A 16,581-nucleotide genomic window follows, 5' to 3' on the forward strand; every position below is an offset into this window, starting at 1 on the left:
GAAAAGACAGGAGGGAGTTTTCACTAGGGAACTACCACCTGTTTAAACACGGGAATGGAGAAATCGTTTTTTCTCGGCAACCACTCTACCAAATTTGGCAAGGTTCATTGCATCAAAAAAAGTAAAACATAGTGACTGTAGAAAGCGGATTAGTTATTTAGCTAGGTGGCTACCTGAGCTAGTTGGCTGATTCATGCTGGCAGTGAAACAGCGCACGTCTTTTTGCGTTGTTTTACTCTCAATGTAATTTAAATAGTTAATTCCTTCACAAAAAATTTTTGAAACTTGCGAAATTTCGGGAATCAGTACTATGAAGATACAACTCTGTAACTCAGCGATAAAAACAACGATGTCGCAGTTCTGCAAACTGAACCTAATAATATAGCTAAAGCGGTCGAAATTTATGCATTATACACCGCTCTGAACTATACCACTAATACGAAAACAGGACTTGTGCGAGACCTTTGTGACATTGTAACAAGTTGGTGTCAGGCATAAATGAACATATCGAATTTGTACGCTTTAGATTCTGTGACAGATGCAGTTTACAATACTGCGATATCTGTTTTGGTGCCGAGTTAGGGATTTGTAAACTTCATTCTTCCATTTTTAATTCTTACCGATTTTCGGCAAAATATTGTAAAAATTAGCAAGCCCCAATCAAAATTCAGTCCTACAGTCGCTAATATTCCATTTTTTTTCTCGAGTGCAACAAAACTTCATTCAAATCGGCCCAGGGGCTGTCTCATAAAAAACATTCCTTTGCTTAGCAGGAGTTGAATAGAGAAGTCGAGAGGTACGCCCGAGCTTCAAAAATACTCAGACCGTGGCCCCACCCGTCACTGGCTCGAAAAGCGATTCGTGCACTAGTACAATACTTGAAGTACACCTGCCTAAGAGACCGTTTATTGTGCCCCTGCCGATAGTCTCCCTCCCACACACACTCAGTGCTTACTCTCTCCCATTTTTCCTCTTTCTACTCCCCTTTCCCCCACCCCCGTGTAGGGTAGCAAACCGGTGCTCTTTTGGTTGACGTCCCCGCCTTTCCTGTCCTTGCTTTGTCTCTCTCTCTCTCTAGCTTCGAGCTAGACCTCCATCCGTTAACCGGTGTTTCCGGGTGGTTGCGTGCAGGATCAAGGACGGAGTTGTCCTGAACGGCACCACGCCCCTGCCTCGACTGCACTTGGTTCCGCCGAGCACTCTGTGGATTCGGCAGATGCACTCGGAGCTTGCCGGCAGCTACAGCTGCGTGGTCGTCACAAAGTACCTGGAGGCCGTGTCCACCAGCGTGGTCGACATGGAGGGAACGAAGACGAGCGACGAGTGTGACATTCGTAAGTAGCAGCGTCACTGATTCTGGCCCCGCTCTAGCTGTGCCCGAGAGGTGGCCCAAGGTGGGCAGGGTCACCGCGTGAAAGTGCCGTCAGTTTTGCTCCCTAACGCTGGCAGAAGGCGCAACAATCAGTAAGAGTAAGTGACGAAACAGCTTTATCGAAAGCTAAAGAAAATTAGAACTTTACTAAGACAACCGGTGATGCCCAAAGGCTACTAGAAGGTTCAATGATGCCCTTTTCCATCATCATGTCTACGTCTTTCTGTATGATGGCCCTTGCTGCTGCGGAGACACGATATGGCCGCCTATGAATGGAGCTAACTGCTAATGTGGCGTGCGGGTGTAGGCATTAGATGAATTTTTAAAGCTTGCTGGTACTTATAAAAGTTTGGAGGCTTTGCACAGCTCGTCATCTGCACCGCGGAGAGGCAGTCCCTGGAGGGCCCGCGGTCTCTGGGTAGCCAAAGAGAAAACGTGCTTCAAGTGTGGCGCTGCTTGAAGGCCACGTATGGGGGCACTGTGGTCGTTCTCGCTCTCTCTTGCGGTTGACCAGCTGCAGGACCACTGTGTATTTGCCGCTATCGGCGGGTCACATCAGGGGTTACTGTTGTCCCAGTTCTTACGCTTGTAAGTGCGACAGAGCCTCATCGCGTGAGGCACGACGCATGCGCAAATGGAGGAGCACGTGACGACAGCAGAATGACGCAACGACACTAAGCGGAGTATAAGATATTGGAATGCACGGGAACAGCTTCCCGTTGCCAAGACGCAGGACGGGAACTACTGGGAGCGGTGGACCCGATGCTCTGACTTCATTATTTCGGCAAACTGTGGCAGAAGGCACGATGAGACAATAAAAATAAAATAACTTAAGTTTTCGTTAGATAAATTAACCCTGTGCCTGGACTTCCCATCTTTCGTTGTAGAAAAAGTTTTGTTACATAGGTAGGTAGTGCCTAAAGTTGACATATGCTACCGGTAAATTAACTTAAGTTTCAGAAATGGTCCGAGCCTAGTAATTTTTAGTAGTTGATTATTTGTACTTGCACTTGAAGATGTTGGAATGCTGTTCGGTTACTTGCAGTTGAAAGGAACCCGGTCATGCAGTGCCTAATAATCGCAGATGAATGGATTTTTAAACATTTGGAGTTCTTCCTCTCTAAATAAATAGATCTGAATCAATAGATCTAAATAAATAATCTAAATAAATTGAGCTTGACGCGCACCACGGTGCGGTGTTCCCACAGCTGCTCAGCAGGAAGTGAAAACCAGGACGGGCAGCGGACGGGCAGAGAAGCGGCAGCGAAAGCCAGGACGTTGCCCTGACTTCGATACATAGAGCTGATTTAGAGGAGCGGGACGTTGCATCTACTTGGCTTCGTCGCATTTTGTCTCCCAACGCTCTTCGCGTCTCTGGAAGGCTATTGATGACGCGCGCACGCTTCATTGATAGCAGGACAGCACGACAACGCCGACGTCAACGGCGCAAGCGTGCCACGAACGTCCGCATGATTGCCAAGGCAACGAAACCTGACGGTCCGGTAAAAACCCGCGACACAACAACAGCAACGACAGCAACAACAACGTGCTCCCTAAGCTCCATACTCAGTAAATTCACATGTATTAGAGGGCCCCTCACCCAAATTTGACATTGCCTGCAAAGTTCAAACGGCTGCAGGGTGCGCAAAAACAGCTAGCATTTCAAACGAAGGCCCTAGCACCCCATATCTCTCACGTGAAGCCCGAGTTCTGCTGAAGAATCAAGGTCACGCACGCACGCGCCTTTCACCGAGGCGCACTGCCTGTAACGTCACCGATTATGACACGTGACGCCAGAAAATCGTCCAATGCCGACTGCACTAAAGCCACCACTGTAAGTGTGCCGAGGTGGGAAAATTAGAATGAAAAAGAAAGAAAATAGTGTGACGAAAACGAGTAACAGCGCCGAACAACACCACGTGACCGAGACAGTCGACGCGTCACGTCCCGTTGTTCAGCGCTGTTATACTCGTTTTCTTCAGACATGTACCAATGAGCCCAGGTTAGCACATTACTGCAAAGAAAAGACGGGGAGCTTGTGACTTTATCGACGCGGTCCTTCGTTTCTGATACGGGAGAAGGCGGACGCTAGTCGAGGCAAGGCATAGGGAATCTATGTCTGCCGTGAAACTTACTTCTGGCCGCAAAGCAAAGCGGTACTTCAATTCCTTTTATCTCCTATAATAATAAATTAATTTGAAAATTTCCTGCTTTAATACGCTCCCTAGATGGCTCATTGTAAGTAGCAGTTGCAGTGGTTCTGATTTACAGGTACGTGGGTTCTCAAGAAAAAAGTAACTTGAAGCATAGCCAACATTTTATGAAAACGGTACTCAGCAAAAACAGATGGCTTTACATGCCGAAAATTTTACATCGTTTATAAGGAAAATTTATGATTGCACCTGGTGGGGGATGGAGGAAGCGTAACGGCAGCGGGCAGCGGCAGCGTAACGGAAGCGTAACGGCATCAACTTATGTGATCAACAAATGATCACATAAGTTGATGAGAGATTATTATATATGAGGATTAATTATGCGGCACATACGATTTTTCAGCAGTGAATACCGCAACACCTTAGTCACCAATCAAAGTATCTTAATTTTCGTCATGTTTACACGTGCATCGCAGGATTCGTCAAGAATCTCAAGGACCAGGAGGTTCCCCAGGGAGAGACGGTCGTCTTGAAGTGCGCCGCCAGCGTGCCGCAGCGGCCTTCGTCAGACGTCGAAATAAGGTGGCTGCGCAACGGTATGCCCTTCCCGACCAGCAACCGGTACCGGGATCTCGGCTACGGGCTGGCTTACATCAGCGATGCCACGTCCGAGGACTCGGCCGTGTACACGTGCGTGGCCTCCGACCGCCGCAATAGCTGCGCAATCCGGGAATCCGCCCTGCTCAGTGTGCGACCCAGAATCAACATCGAAGAGAGTGAGTCTTCAATGTTTGCCGGGCAGTTCGTTGCAATACGAGACTAGCCCGGACTAGTCGGGGTGCATGGTTTTGTGTGTCTTATCATGGCGATAATAGAAAGAAACAGCGGGAACACGGGATAGCAGCTGATAGACAGAGGACGCAGGGCTGCGTTCTGTGTCCCTCAGCTGTTACCTCGTGTTGCCGCTGTTTATTCATCACCGCGAGTCACCAAATAGCTCACATTGAGACTTCGTTGCTTCGTGTCAAGAATTCGTGTCACCTTATTGCTTACCATCCAGCACAGCATGACACAACTCCGGTCTAGCCGGGACGTGCTACTGCTTGTCTCATCATGGTAAAGAAACAGCGCGAACACTGGGCATACGCTGTGGGACACCGGACGTAGCACTGGACTCATTGCCCTTGTCTCGCGTTCACGCACGTGTCTTCACCATCACGACTCACCAATTAGCTCACGTTAGAACTCTGTTGCTTCGTGTCATGAGCGAGTCAGCGTCCGTTTGAATGCGCGTTGAACACCTTTTATGCTCCAAGGGATGCTTCTCCAAAAGTACCGCGTGAAAAAATTTTGTACACGAGCCACCTGTGTACACTGTGGGTTGTTCACAGCCGGGCGTGCTAGCTCCTGCAGGGGAAGACGTAGCGGTTTTTGGGAGAGCCCTTCACCCGGGCCCCACACCCCGAATACGAAGCAGGAAGCCAGATTGTAATTTTTTGTAAAACTGACAGGCTGTCAGTTTTGAAAGAGCGACATTCGGCATCCGAGATGGACACCGTGATATATAATGATGGTATGTGCAACTTACACCGCGACAGGGCTTGTTCCTTGGAGTCCCGTTGCAGCACACGAAAGACCAACGCTGTGGATGGCGTCATTTGTACTTTTGACCCTCTGAGATTTCTTTGACGTCCACCCGGTGCTCTGTACACTCCACCACCAACACCGAAACGCCGCGTCCGAGAACTGAGTCCGCGGCCTCAAGATCAACGACATCATCGCAGCACTCTTTATAGACGCAACGAACGTTGCCTGAAGAATCCCTGACAACTCAGCTCTAAAGATGCTGCCTCGTTGCCTTATTTGTGGCTGAATGCGAATGATAATGACGAGCCGTGCTTCCATTTCAGTCTGTGGCAATCCTGTTCACAGCCGCCCCAACACGACGCAGTCGCAAGGCAAGATTGTCGGCGGAGAGGACACGGTGAAGGGCGCCCATCCATGGCAGGTGAGTGGCATTATGTTGCACCCATACATCTGTCATCTTGCAACAGTTGAACGCGTAGAAAAAGAAACATTGCCGAAACATTGCCAAAACAAAACATTTCGGGATCCGCCTCTCATTCATATTCTTTACCTATAAAAGTAATAATGTTCTGACAAAACAAACATTGTGCAGACAACACCGCAGGACAATTGTCAGGGTGACACAATAGATTCCAGATATAGACCTGCTGAGATGTGCGGCTGCACTTGACCTTTAGCTCTATTACTTATACAGTGCTATGAGGCGTGTCAGGTACTGTGACGTTACATTGCCTAGAGGAGCAACCCACGTCAGAAACCCCGCTAAACTTTTTGGGAGATGCATATCGTGCAGCGGCATCAGGATCGGCCCACCAGGTACCGTGCACCTTAGAATACACTGTCTCCGCGATCGACCCAGCTTTGACTTGTTTAAGTTATTACAGCTTTATAGTTTCAGATTTAAATACTCCAGCTATGATTAGCCAAGATTATTCGGCCAGATAGTCATCTACGAAGAGTAAGGGGAAGTGTTGAAGATAGCTACGCCTTTAACAAAGCCAGAAAAAAAATTAATGAAGTTAGGGATTTAACGTGCGAGAACCACGATCTGATTATGGCACGCCGTAATGTGGCAGAATGTATTAGTTTTGACAACCGGTGCTCCTAAACTTAAAGTGCACGAGTTTGTTTGCATTTCGCCCCCCATCAAAATGTGGTACTCATATATGGGGCAGAAACCTGGAGGCTTACGACAAGGGTTCTGCTGAAATTGAGGACGACACAACGAGCAATGAGGAGGGAAGATAACCGATGGTCATTAAGGGTTACGGACTGGATTCCAAGGGAAGGGAAGCGTAGCAGGGGGCGGCAGAAAGTTAGGTGGGCGGATGACATTAAGACGTTTGCAGGGACAACATGGCCACAATTAGTACATGACCGGGGTAGTTGGAGAAGTATGGGAGAGGCCTTTGCCCTGCAGTGGGCGTAACTAGGCTGATGATGATGAATATGTGGTCGTCACGGTCAGGATCAAACCTGCAACCTCGAGCTTAGCAGCGTCACGCCATCGCCACTAAGCTGACGCGGCGGACATAATAGAGCCATATGGTGTACTTGATAGTTGCGTCTCTACCACGGGGCAGGCAAAATGCCCGCCGAGAAATGATGCATGACCAGCACGCTGCCTTGTTGCATGTGTTGCTACGACGCCCCACCACCGCACTCGAAAAGCAATGCGCGAAGTAGGTGCACGCCTGCCCATTTCCTATCTCATCTTTATATTCCCGCTTCCCCGTCCCCAGAGTAGCGTAGGGAATCGGACGCATTTCACGTTAACATCTCTGCCTTCTCTCTTTATTTGATCCTGCTCCTCCTCCTTTCTGGCCACCTATATCCTCCTGACAGCAATTCTTGGTACCTATCTGTACCCACGGCTCACGTAGTGAAATTCTCAGGCTTTCAAAGATCAGTAAAACTGACATTTCGAGATTCGTACAGATAGATCTCTTGTCCGTAATCTTGTACAAAAATGCTATTTCGTCTCGACATTCGTCCCTGACTTGTTTCTTTTGTAACGATGCTTCTACGCGTCCAGGTGGTATTCTGTCTAACTCCCTCCTTTACATTGCACCATTGCAGAAGGCAATTTAAGGCTGCAACTATAAAAAAGAACGAAAAAGATATCTAGGAACAATGTAAGAACGACAACACATCGGGCATATTATCATCATCATCTCTTAGCGGCATTTTTAAAGAAAAGAAAGGTTGAGTGCTTTCGGCCGCGACCTGGCCACTTCGCACACACAAAAAAAGTTGCTAACACTGCTTGAAACGTCGAGTAACGCGGGGGTTTCGTCCATATCGCCGGCGGCAGGTAATGTTCTGGTCCCCGTCTTTGGCCAAGGCGTTCTGCGGAGGCACTCTTCTGAACGACCAGTGGGTGCTGTCGGCGTCACATTGCTTCCAGCACGAGCTGGTCCACCTGGACGAAGTCGAAGTACGACTGGGCAAGTACGACAGGCTCGCGGACGAGCCCCAGCAGGTCGTCACCAAGATCGCCGACGTGTACTACCACCCGTGAGTGAGCGCAAACGCGTCCCGTGTCCTGATACTCGCCGTGTTGAGGGCTAAATAGACATCTAGATGGAAACCAACCGTCTTAACCCTGTAATGCCCAAATCATGTTTGGAACTTAGAACACCTTGTTGATTTTTGTTTCCGGCCATATGGAGACCACATCTGTGGGGGTATTCTGCAAGAGTCCGCTATAGTGAACTGTCCATATCGGCCGCTGCTGATTGGATGCAGCTGTTACGAGCGAGGAGGAGACGAGCGGCCCCAGCCAATCAGCAGCGGCCGAAAGGGACAGTCCACTGGGTGGACTCCTGCAGAATAGCTCCGCTGTACCACAAGCAATGGCATTTTATTTGACTTGTTGCTTAGTTGGAGCTTACTTAGTAGTTATTATTCAATAATAGGTTCGCTGGACTATCCGCAAGTCATAACTTCCTATAGTATATATATAAAAAAAAACTAGAATAAGCTATGTGGTAAGCTTTCCGTGCCCAAGACAGAGAGAGAGAGAGAGAGAGAGAGAGAGAGAGAGAGAGAGAGAGGGAGAGAATTCATACGAGAAAGGCAGGGAGGTTAACCAGGCTCAGCCCGGTAGGCTACCCTGTACTGGGGAAGGGTGAAGTGGGACTGAAAGAGGAGAAGGAAGAAAGAAGTTCACAGTTTGCACTGTTACAGAAACAAGCGTTCATCGCTGTAAGCCAGAATATTTTGGTAGCAAAACAGCGTACTCGAAATAAGACAAGCACTCGCCTAAGGCTGATAGAAAAAACACATATACTAAAAGGAACAGCTCCATCATGTCTGTCACCACGTAATCGCTCTGTCCTGCCCCAACCGTATCTACCAGGTCGCAGGTATAGCAACCAACACAGGCTGTCTAGCTCTGGATTAAAAAAAAAAAAACATTCAACGACTCTCATTGTAGTGGAGTATGCGTGTTTTCATTGCTATTTCGATTGTTTTTTTATGGCCATAAGCAGCTGTTAGTTTGAGCATCACCTCTTTGCGTGTATTGTTGTTTTGCTCCATTCTTGTTTCTTATCAACTACGCAGCACAACGTTGATACACATTGAGATATAACGGTTGCTTTATACATGTCTAGTTTGGGAAGTTAAGAGGAAGCTTTAGCTCGGGGCTTCCATCTAAACACATGGAAAAGGAAAAGTCGTTTTTCTCGGCAACAACTCTACTGAAATTCACAAGATTTGGTACATTGAAAAAAATTGCAATCTAGTGACAGTTGGAAGCGGAATTTTGATTTAGGCCGTCATTTTTTTATAAAGATAGTTTGAAATTGCGAAATTTCTCAGAACTAAGCTATAAAGTTTATTACTCTGTAGCTCAGCAATGACAAACGATAGCACAATTCAGGAAACTGCATTTAATAATGGGCATACGGCGGACAAAATTGATATAATATACACTCGTGTTAAATTTATCTCTAATCCGTGAATATGACTTTTGCACAACTCTGGCAAGCATTGTAACACACTGACATAAAAGCTGCCTTTGAATATGCGAAGTTTGTCCGCTTTAGATTCTCTAATGGATGCAGTTTACAGAATTGCGATGTCTGTTCTAGTTGCAGCGCTACGGAAACTTCGTGGGGGATGTTTTCCGAACTTAACAATTTATGACAATTTTATTAAAAAATTAAGACTTTAGCTCGAAATTTTGCTTCATACCATGACTAGAACTGAACTTTACATCTGAAATGAAACAAATTTCATCAGAATCGGCGAAGGGATTATCTCAGAAAAAAACAGTCCTGCGCTTTACGTGTATTTGAATAGGTGGCATCGGAGTTGGGACCGAGCTAAAGGTTGTTGCTAAGCATACTCTCATTCCTTTCAATGTGCGAGAATAACGGCCGAGACAGCCGCCCGAACTCGGTCTCGTCGACTCGCAGGCAGTTCGACGCAAACACGTTCGACAACGACATAGCGCTGGTGCAGCTCGCCGACCGGGTGAAGTTCACGGAATACATCCTACCGGCGTGCCTGGGCGACAGCGCGGCCATCGAGCGCGACCACTTCGACTCGGGAGCCGTGCGCAAGGGCAAGGTCACCGGATGGGGACAGCTCGCCGAGAACGTGAACACGTTGCCCCGGTACCTGCAGGAGATCGAGATACCCATCGTGGACCGCGAGCTCTGCAGGAACGCGACGGTGCACAAGGTATTCTCTGCAGGAGTGCGCCGAACTGCGGGGCTGGTTGGTGGTGAATGACGAAGGGGACAGAGCGTGGCAAAAGGGTAGACACCAGAGAGAGTGCTGTATGTATGTATGTATGTATGTATGTATGTATGTATGTATGTATGTATGTATGTATGTATGTATGTATGTATGTATGTATGTATGTATGTATGTATGTATGTATGTATGTATGTATGTATGTATGTATGTATGTATGTATGTATGTATGTATGTATGTATGTATGTATGTATGTATGTATGTATGTATGTATGTATGTATGTATGTATGTATGTATGTATGTATGTATGTATGTATGTATGTATGTATGTATGTATGTATGTATGTATGTATGTATGTATGTAACGAGCATGTAACAATTGCGGAAGACAGAGCAATTTTCCATGAGGATTCCATGAGGAGGAATAGGCCTAAGGAATGCATTATGTAACCGTGCAAACGACAACGGACGAAGACGGATATCCGCGGATAAGCGCGGATATCCTCGCTTGTCCTGCGCGTTTCCTTCTTCGTTCATTGTCGTTTGCGCCGTTACATAATGCATTCCAATATCGACCACCAACTAGCCCTCCTCTCCCTGGTAAATAGGCCTAAGGGCCTTCACACGCTCCAGAAAGCATCGCCTACGCCACCAAGAAATATATATTCAACATATCTACTTTCGCCACGCTACTTCTAATCAGAACTTGTTGAATGAGCGCGGTAAAATGTTTCCTTAACAGTTGTATATATCATAAGGTCAGTGACGTAGCCACATGTCAAGGGAACTCTCTGTTGTGGCGTTGTTGTTCTCATTAGTGTCATTGCCATTTTTCATTTATTTGTTATTTTATTATCATTAATTAATTTTTCTGCATAGCATACAGAGCAATGGAGAAGCCGAGATACCCCACGCCGCAATCTCTCCATAGTAATCTCTCCACAGCAATCCATGTATAACGGAACAGAAGAGACTGCTGGCGCGGTTGTTCTGTCACACGGTTGCCTAGTCGAAGTGATTACGGTCGACGTTGGCGAATTTGTGGGTGAGGGAACAAACGCGAGTTAATGACATCTTAGTTGAAATCAAGAAAAAGAAATGGGCATGGGCAGGACATGTAATGAGGAGGGAGGATAACCGATGGTCATTAAGGGTTACGGACTGGATCCCAAGGGAAGGGAAGCGTAGCAGGGGGCGGCAGAAAGTTAGGTGGGCGGTTGAGATTAAGAAGTTTGCAGGGCCAGCATGGCCACAATTAGTACATGACCGGGGTTGTTGGAGAAGTATGGGAGAGGCCTTTGCCCTGCAGTGGGCGTAACCAGGCTGATGATGATGATGATGATGATGATGATGATGGCGAATTTGTTGCACAGGGTCACAATGCCTAATGACTCTAGTGTGCCATAGTGCGTACGAATAGACCCGTTTTCTTCTTCCCTCTGGCTCTGCAGGTCACGGAGAACATGTTCTGTGCTGGATACGCACAGGAGATTGTAGGCGATGCCTGCCAAGGAGACAGTGGAGGGCCCTTCGTGGTGCGGCACAAGAACCGCTGGTACATTGTCGGTATCGTCAGCTGGGGCGTCGGGTGCGGTCGCAGGGGCCATTACGGGTACTACACCAAGGTCAACAACTACCACAACTGGATCAAAGAGAAAATAGTCTACTAGCAGTCTACTAAACTTGTTGTTCTGTGATTATTTTGTCTTTCACGGGCGCACCCAGGTGACGTTTTTCATGTGGTCTAACTGAACTGTAACCCTATTTCCTTTTACAACTTAAGTTTATAATGGACCACCAAAAAAATCCTGCTGTGCATGCTAGAAATTGGACAGTGACGCAGCACAAGGGGGGATGACTGATGATTCCTACCGGGCTTTTTCGCGATCAGGTGGCAACGTTGAGGTTCATCTCACCCGGACCCCACTGGTGTCTTTGACGTCAACACAGTGAATGGTTCTGGGAGCGGTTCGGCAGGTTGGGAAAGACGCCGCATGAAGGCGCCCTCTCACCACAGTTCGCGTCGGGGGGTGCGTTCCGATTTGTTCCAGCAAGCGGTGCCATCTAGTTTCACATCGAAGAAGGGAGATTCTTTTTTATGAGCGTTGAAAGCACGCGTACGGTCTTCACGCCGTTCAGCCCGTGGCGCCCCAATTTGAGGTAAGGTAGACCGACAATGATCTTGGTTTAACGTGAAACCGGGGAAACAAGGTAAGAAGGATTCACTGCATTTATCTGTCGAATGCAATGTTAATTTGTGCTACAGCATATGTTCACCTATGTCGCAAGCGACGATTGCGCCCCACTCAGGTGCGTACAAGCAAGCCTCGAAGATCTCATCGTACTGACATGGAAGACTGTGAAGAGCTGTAAGTGAACAGGTGCTCTGCGTCCGCAGTTAATATGGGATTCAACAACAACAACAACAACAACAACAACAACAACAACAACAACAACAACAACAACAACAACAACAACAACAACAACAACAACAACAACAACAACAACAACAACAACAACAACAACAACAACAACAACAACAACAACCTTTTATGCTCCACTTGCACAAACAAAATACGTTGCTCCGAATTGAAAAAAAGGAAAACAAAGGAAGATGAAGAAATAAAATACACGAAGGAAGAGTCGAGTGAAATATGGCTTTTGTTACGCAAGTGACTTGGGTTGCATGACCAAAAAAAAAATAATTACGGCATTGCATGCGTTGGGCTTGTCTCGTATTTTTATTTCACGTGAGGAGAGGAAGGGACACATCGATATAGCGCGTGCAGACCAACGTGATCTGCATCCTTACATAAACCGCCATCCCCCAAATGCTTCCTCTCAGTAGACCCCCCCCCCCTCCCCCTCTCTCGCTGCTCGAGCTAACTCCACAGATTGTTTCCAGCGCACCGTCAAGGATTCGTGCGCCGTAATGGCGCCGCGTTACGGCACTCGCTCGTCGTGACCGAGCATTTTGCCTCAGCGAGAAGCAAGAAAACAATTAGCGTTTATAAGCAAGCAGAAATAAAAGCCAGGCAGACACAGTAACTGGGTCGTATATCTTCTTCTGCTTCTCGAAATCGCCGCAACGGAAACGCGCCGTCAAGTCGACGCCCCAAATATCGAAAGGCTTCGTTAACGAAAGGAAAAAAAGAAACCCCGCACGGCACTTCCGAAAGCCATCTCGTGAATTGTTTCGCCCGACGTCCCAGACCTCGGACCGGGTTAAGCTAGAGTTACTGTATATGCTACCAAAGGTAGCAGAGTTGCGCGTAGGTCCGCCATCTTGCCTGGCAAGCAACCAAATCTATGCGGCGAAGCCGCACTCTGTTTTTGCAGGCGACATGCCTACCGTATCGTCGATCGACCGTGGACGCTTTTGCATCGCTTGTGGACTGATTTTCCGCCTAATCGCAAACAAAGTGCATCGAAACAGCTGACTGAATAAGATCGTCAAGAAAAGGCGCCGAGATCGGTCCCCACCGAAGCTTATGCCAAGCGTATCCGCCGAGTCCGTCTGCACGCTCTCGGCGCGTTTAGGCTCAGGAATCAAGAAGTCTAACAAGGATAAATCACCATATTTCAGCTTTCGCATCAGTGTCCTTAAATAAACACAAGTAGCATGAGCGCACAAACAGCACAAGTAGCGATGAGCGCCGATGTGACGCGTCATGAACACAGGTATATATGTGCTGTCGCCGAAGGATCACAGTCCTAGCCTGCGCTTCTCTGACGAAGATATATGAATAGACAGACGTGTCGACTGAAAGGCATCACTGAACTAAGAAAACGTTGCATATCCTTCGCGTGAAGAACAACAAACGGCTATCCAAATCGGTAGTAACAGCCCATACAGCGTCCCGGGTCGGCGGTTCATTTAGGACTTTTTTCGAAGTTAAAATGCCAATCGCAAGTGAAAATCGGTGTTGTGGCACTTCCGAGCAAGCTACTGAATATGAACAGCAAAATTTTCTTTGTGGTACAGGCGTGAGCTTTAGTTGCTGGGCGATAGCGCATCTACCATATCTAGCGAGACTGATCTCTGTGAAACTAAAACTGCTTCTTGGTCCTTGACGTAGAAAATCATGCGCAATGTTCAGCTTGTGGCGTGGGCGGAATTTGTCCGTGTTCTTTCGTGCTGAAGTGTGTAACGTTTTCTTAGCTTCCCGTCTTATGTATGTGCTCCAAGTACTGCATTGCTCAAGACTTCGCCTTCAGGCACTGCATCGCGTATTTGCAACATTCATTTGGAGTTCGAGCTGTGAATGGATGCGGCGCGACAATCTGTTTCTCCCCCTTGAACGTGGTGGTCTAGGATTAGTACACCTCTTCGTCAGGCAAATTGTTTCTCGCCTCTTTTTCTTTCGAGACAGTGACCATCCGTTCTTGCGTGAAATGTTGCAACTGCGTTTAGTTCATTATGTTCCTAACATAGTAGTGTCATCAAATGTCAAAGACGTCCCACAGGCTCCTTGGGGCTTTCTCAAGGAGGTTGTTGATACATTTCTTTTCTTGAAAGTTAGATTCAGCCTGGAGTACGTGTTCACAGCGAGTCGAAAAGCAATTTCTGCGGCACTGGTTGACTCTATTTTCCCAGATCCTTTGTATCGTGCACCTTATTTAAATCGACCTTATCAGGATGTACTTAAACGCGTCCGAAAAATGTGTGTGCCTCCTGGAGTTAAAACATTTTTCTTTAAATTACATTCGGAAACACTTCCTGTTAAAACTTGGTTGATTTCGAGGGGTTGCTTTGTGCCATGGTCAACAAACTGTCGGCTCTGTCCACGTGCCGAAACCATAGATCACTGTTTCATAGACTGTAGGGATGCTGTATATTTTTGGGACATTCTCCAACGGACACTTAAAAAGGACATTGACATAACTCCATACTCAATTAGGTTTCTACCGTTTAACGTTACAGGTGGTCCTCCCTATGACATGTTCATTGTACTTGGTTTATATAGCCTGTGGAGAAGTAGACTCTGCGATCGCCATGCCGAAAGCCCGCGAACTACAAAATCCTTTTTTCGCGAAAGTGCTGCGTATGTAAGAAGTGTGTACGCTGTGCAGGAACATCCGCCAGACTGGATGCACTTGTTGGATGCATGTGTGTGTTTGCCTGAGTTTTAAGTGTGTAGTTGTGTCCACTTTGTAATACACCTTCAGTTTTCTTTTCCATGTAATAAAGAAAAAAAAAATTGTGGCGTGGCGTAGTGGTAAAGTATCGGGCTTGGGATTTGCAGGTCCGACGTTCGAATCCGGGTCGGAGCTTTTTTTGTTTTTTTTTATTGCACCAAAATGCTCTCTGTTTCTTTCTGTTTTCAAAACATATATATACGGTGTCCAGGCACCGCGTATTTAACGCGCCAGAGCTGTTTTTCGCACCAGTACCCAGTGCCTCCCAGTACGCCGCACCTGCCCAGCATCCAGCGCGCGGCACTGGGCCCATAATCCGGCGCTGCACTGGACACTGGGTTTTGCAATAGGCATACCTCCTTATGTGCCAAAGCTCTCAACATGTAGGTAGTCTTAAATATTACTGGTGAATCAATGACCAACCATTAGTATTTCGACTCTAGTACCCCATTAAATTTGCTGTAGAAACGTACCCACCTACTAGCAGGCACTGGATATCAGCCACGCCTTCAAGTGCCATTTCATTATGTGCCTTTTCACTGCAGGGATTCGAAAAGTAACCTTCTGTGGTAGTGTATATAGTGAAAGTTTTTCTCTCACAGGATTGACATAGCTACAATATGGGTAATAACGCAAAACACAGTAAAGGCCCTTACCGTATGGTAAATAACGACATTAATTCCTCTTGCATCCTGCTTCACATAAGCAGTAGTAGATGAAATATCTTTACTTAGTTGTGTAACCTCTTTTATGTTCAGAAACAGCAACCAAAGCAGTGCATTATCCTGAAAATGTGAGCTGGCTTTTTTATGACAGTTCTGTGAAAGCAGTGTGGTGCATGGGTTTGAATGGGATCGAATAAAAAGCTTTTCCGCTTTCAGAGCGATCCGTGCAGACGGGAGCAGAGCACCCGGTCATTATATCATTCCGATGGCACTGCGCGGACACTGCGATGAACCAACTGTGAGATGCGCTGCGCACGTCGTGTTGTTGCACCGCAGGTAGCGCGCACGCGAACAGCGCACGCCAAGATCGGCCGGATTCACTTTGAATTTGACTTGTGTCAGTCCAGTTCGCTGCGGCGGCGGCGTTGGAAAATACAAAAATTGGCCCGGGCATCTGCTTCTCCGCAATGCACGGTTGCTTGACTACCACGTGATGACGCTCTGCCAATAGGGGCGCTAGCGGCGGGATAAAACAGACGCGCAACTCTGCTACCTGCGGTAGCATATACAGTGACTCTAGGTTAAGCGATAGCAGCACGCCGAGCCTGGCAGCGACAAGGCGTGGCTCTCTGGCGGCGAAGGACTCGGTCGACCAACCTTGGGCAGGACGAATCGAATCGACGCTTTTTTAACAGCCTCGAGACAAGGGAATGAAAACAGACTGTGGCCGTGAATACCGGCACGCTTATGCGCATTCATTTGTCTTTGTCGGTCAGGTTAGTGGATATGTAACAAAAGAAAGTTGTGGGGATCAATCACGTGACAGGTCAACCGCAGGGCAATAGGCGAGGGGACACGGCAGCAATAAAACACAAAGAACGCTGACTTAAAGGCTTCACCCTTGCGCAGACTGACATTTTTCTTTATTATTAAGGAGGCACAAGTATTGTTCATAC

At 47.4% G+C, this 16,581-nt stretch overlaps 1 protein-coding gene and 1 long non-coding RNA gene across 3 annotated transcripts in view; one reads left to right on the forward strand and one right to left on the reverse strand.

Moving 5' to 3' along the window:
• LOC135910321 (mannan-binding lectin serine protease 1-like) overlaps nucleotides 1-11,593 on the forward strand; it is a 35,949-nt gene extending 24,356 nt beyond the window's left edge. For both annotated transcript variants that reach the window (XM_070524234.1, XM_065442362.2), the window contains 6 exons: nucleotides 1,132-1,334; nucleotides 4,002-4,301; nucleotides 5,436-5,533; nucleotides 7,427-7,629; nucleotides 9,537-9,804; nucleotides 11,273-11,593. In XM_070524234.1, the coding sequence (XP_070380335.1) occupies nucleotides 1,132-1,334; nucleotides 4,002-4,301; nucleotides 5,436-5,533; nucleotides 7,427-7,629; nucleotides 9,537-9,804; nucleotides 11,273-11,491 (1,291 nt within the window). In that variant the 3' untranslated portion in view covers nucleotides 11,492-11,593. The remainder of the gene's footprint in view (nucleotides 1-1,131; nucleotides 1,335-4,001; nucleotides 4,302-5,435; nucleotides 5,534-7,426; nucleotides 7,630-9,536; nucleotides 9,805-11,272) is intronic.
• Nucleotides 1-16,581, reverse strand: part of LOC139049060 (uncharacterized) — a 286,618-nt gene that overhangs the window by 13,696 nt on the left and 256,341 nt on the right. The window lies entirely within an intron of this gene.

The sequence above is a fragment of the Dermacentor albipictus genome, chromosome 8 (assembly GCF_038994185.2).
Source record: "Dermacentor albipictus isolate Rhodes 1998 colony chromosome 8, USDA_Dalb.pri_finalv2, whole genome shotgun sequence".
In the NCBI taxonomy this organism is placed as follows: Eukaryota; Metazoa; Arthropoda; class Arachnida; order Ixodida; family Ixodidae; genus Dermacentor; species Dermacentor albipictus.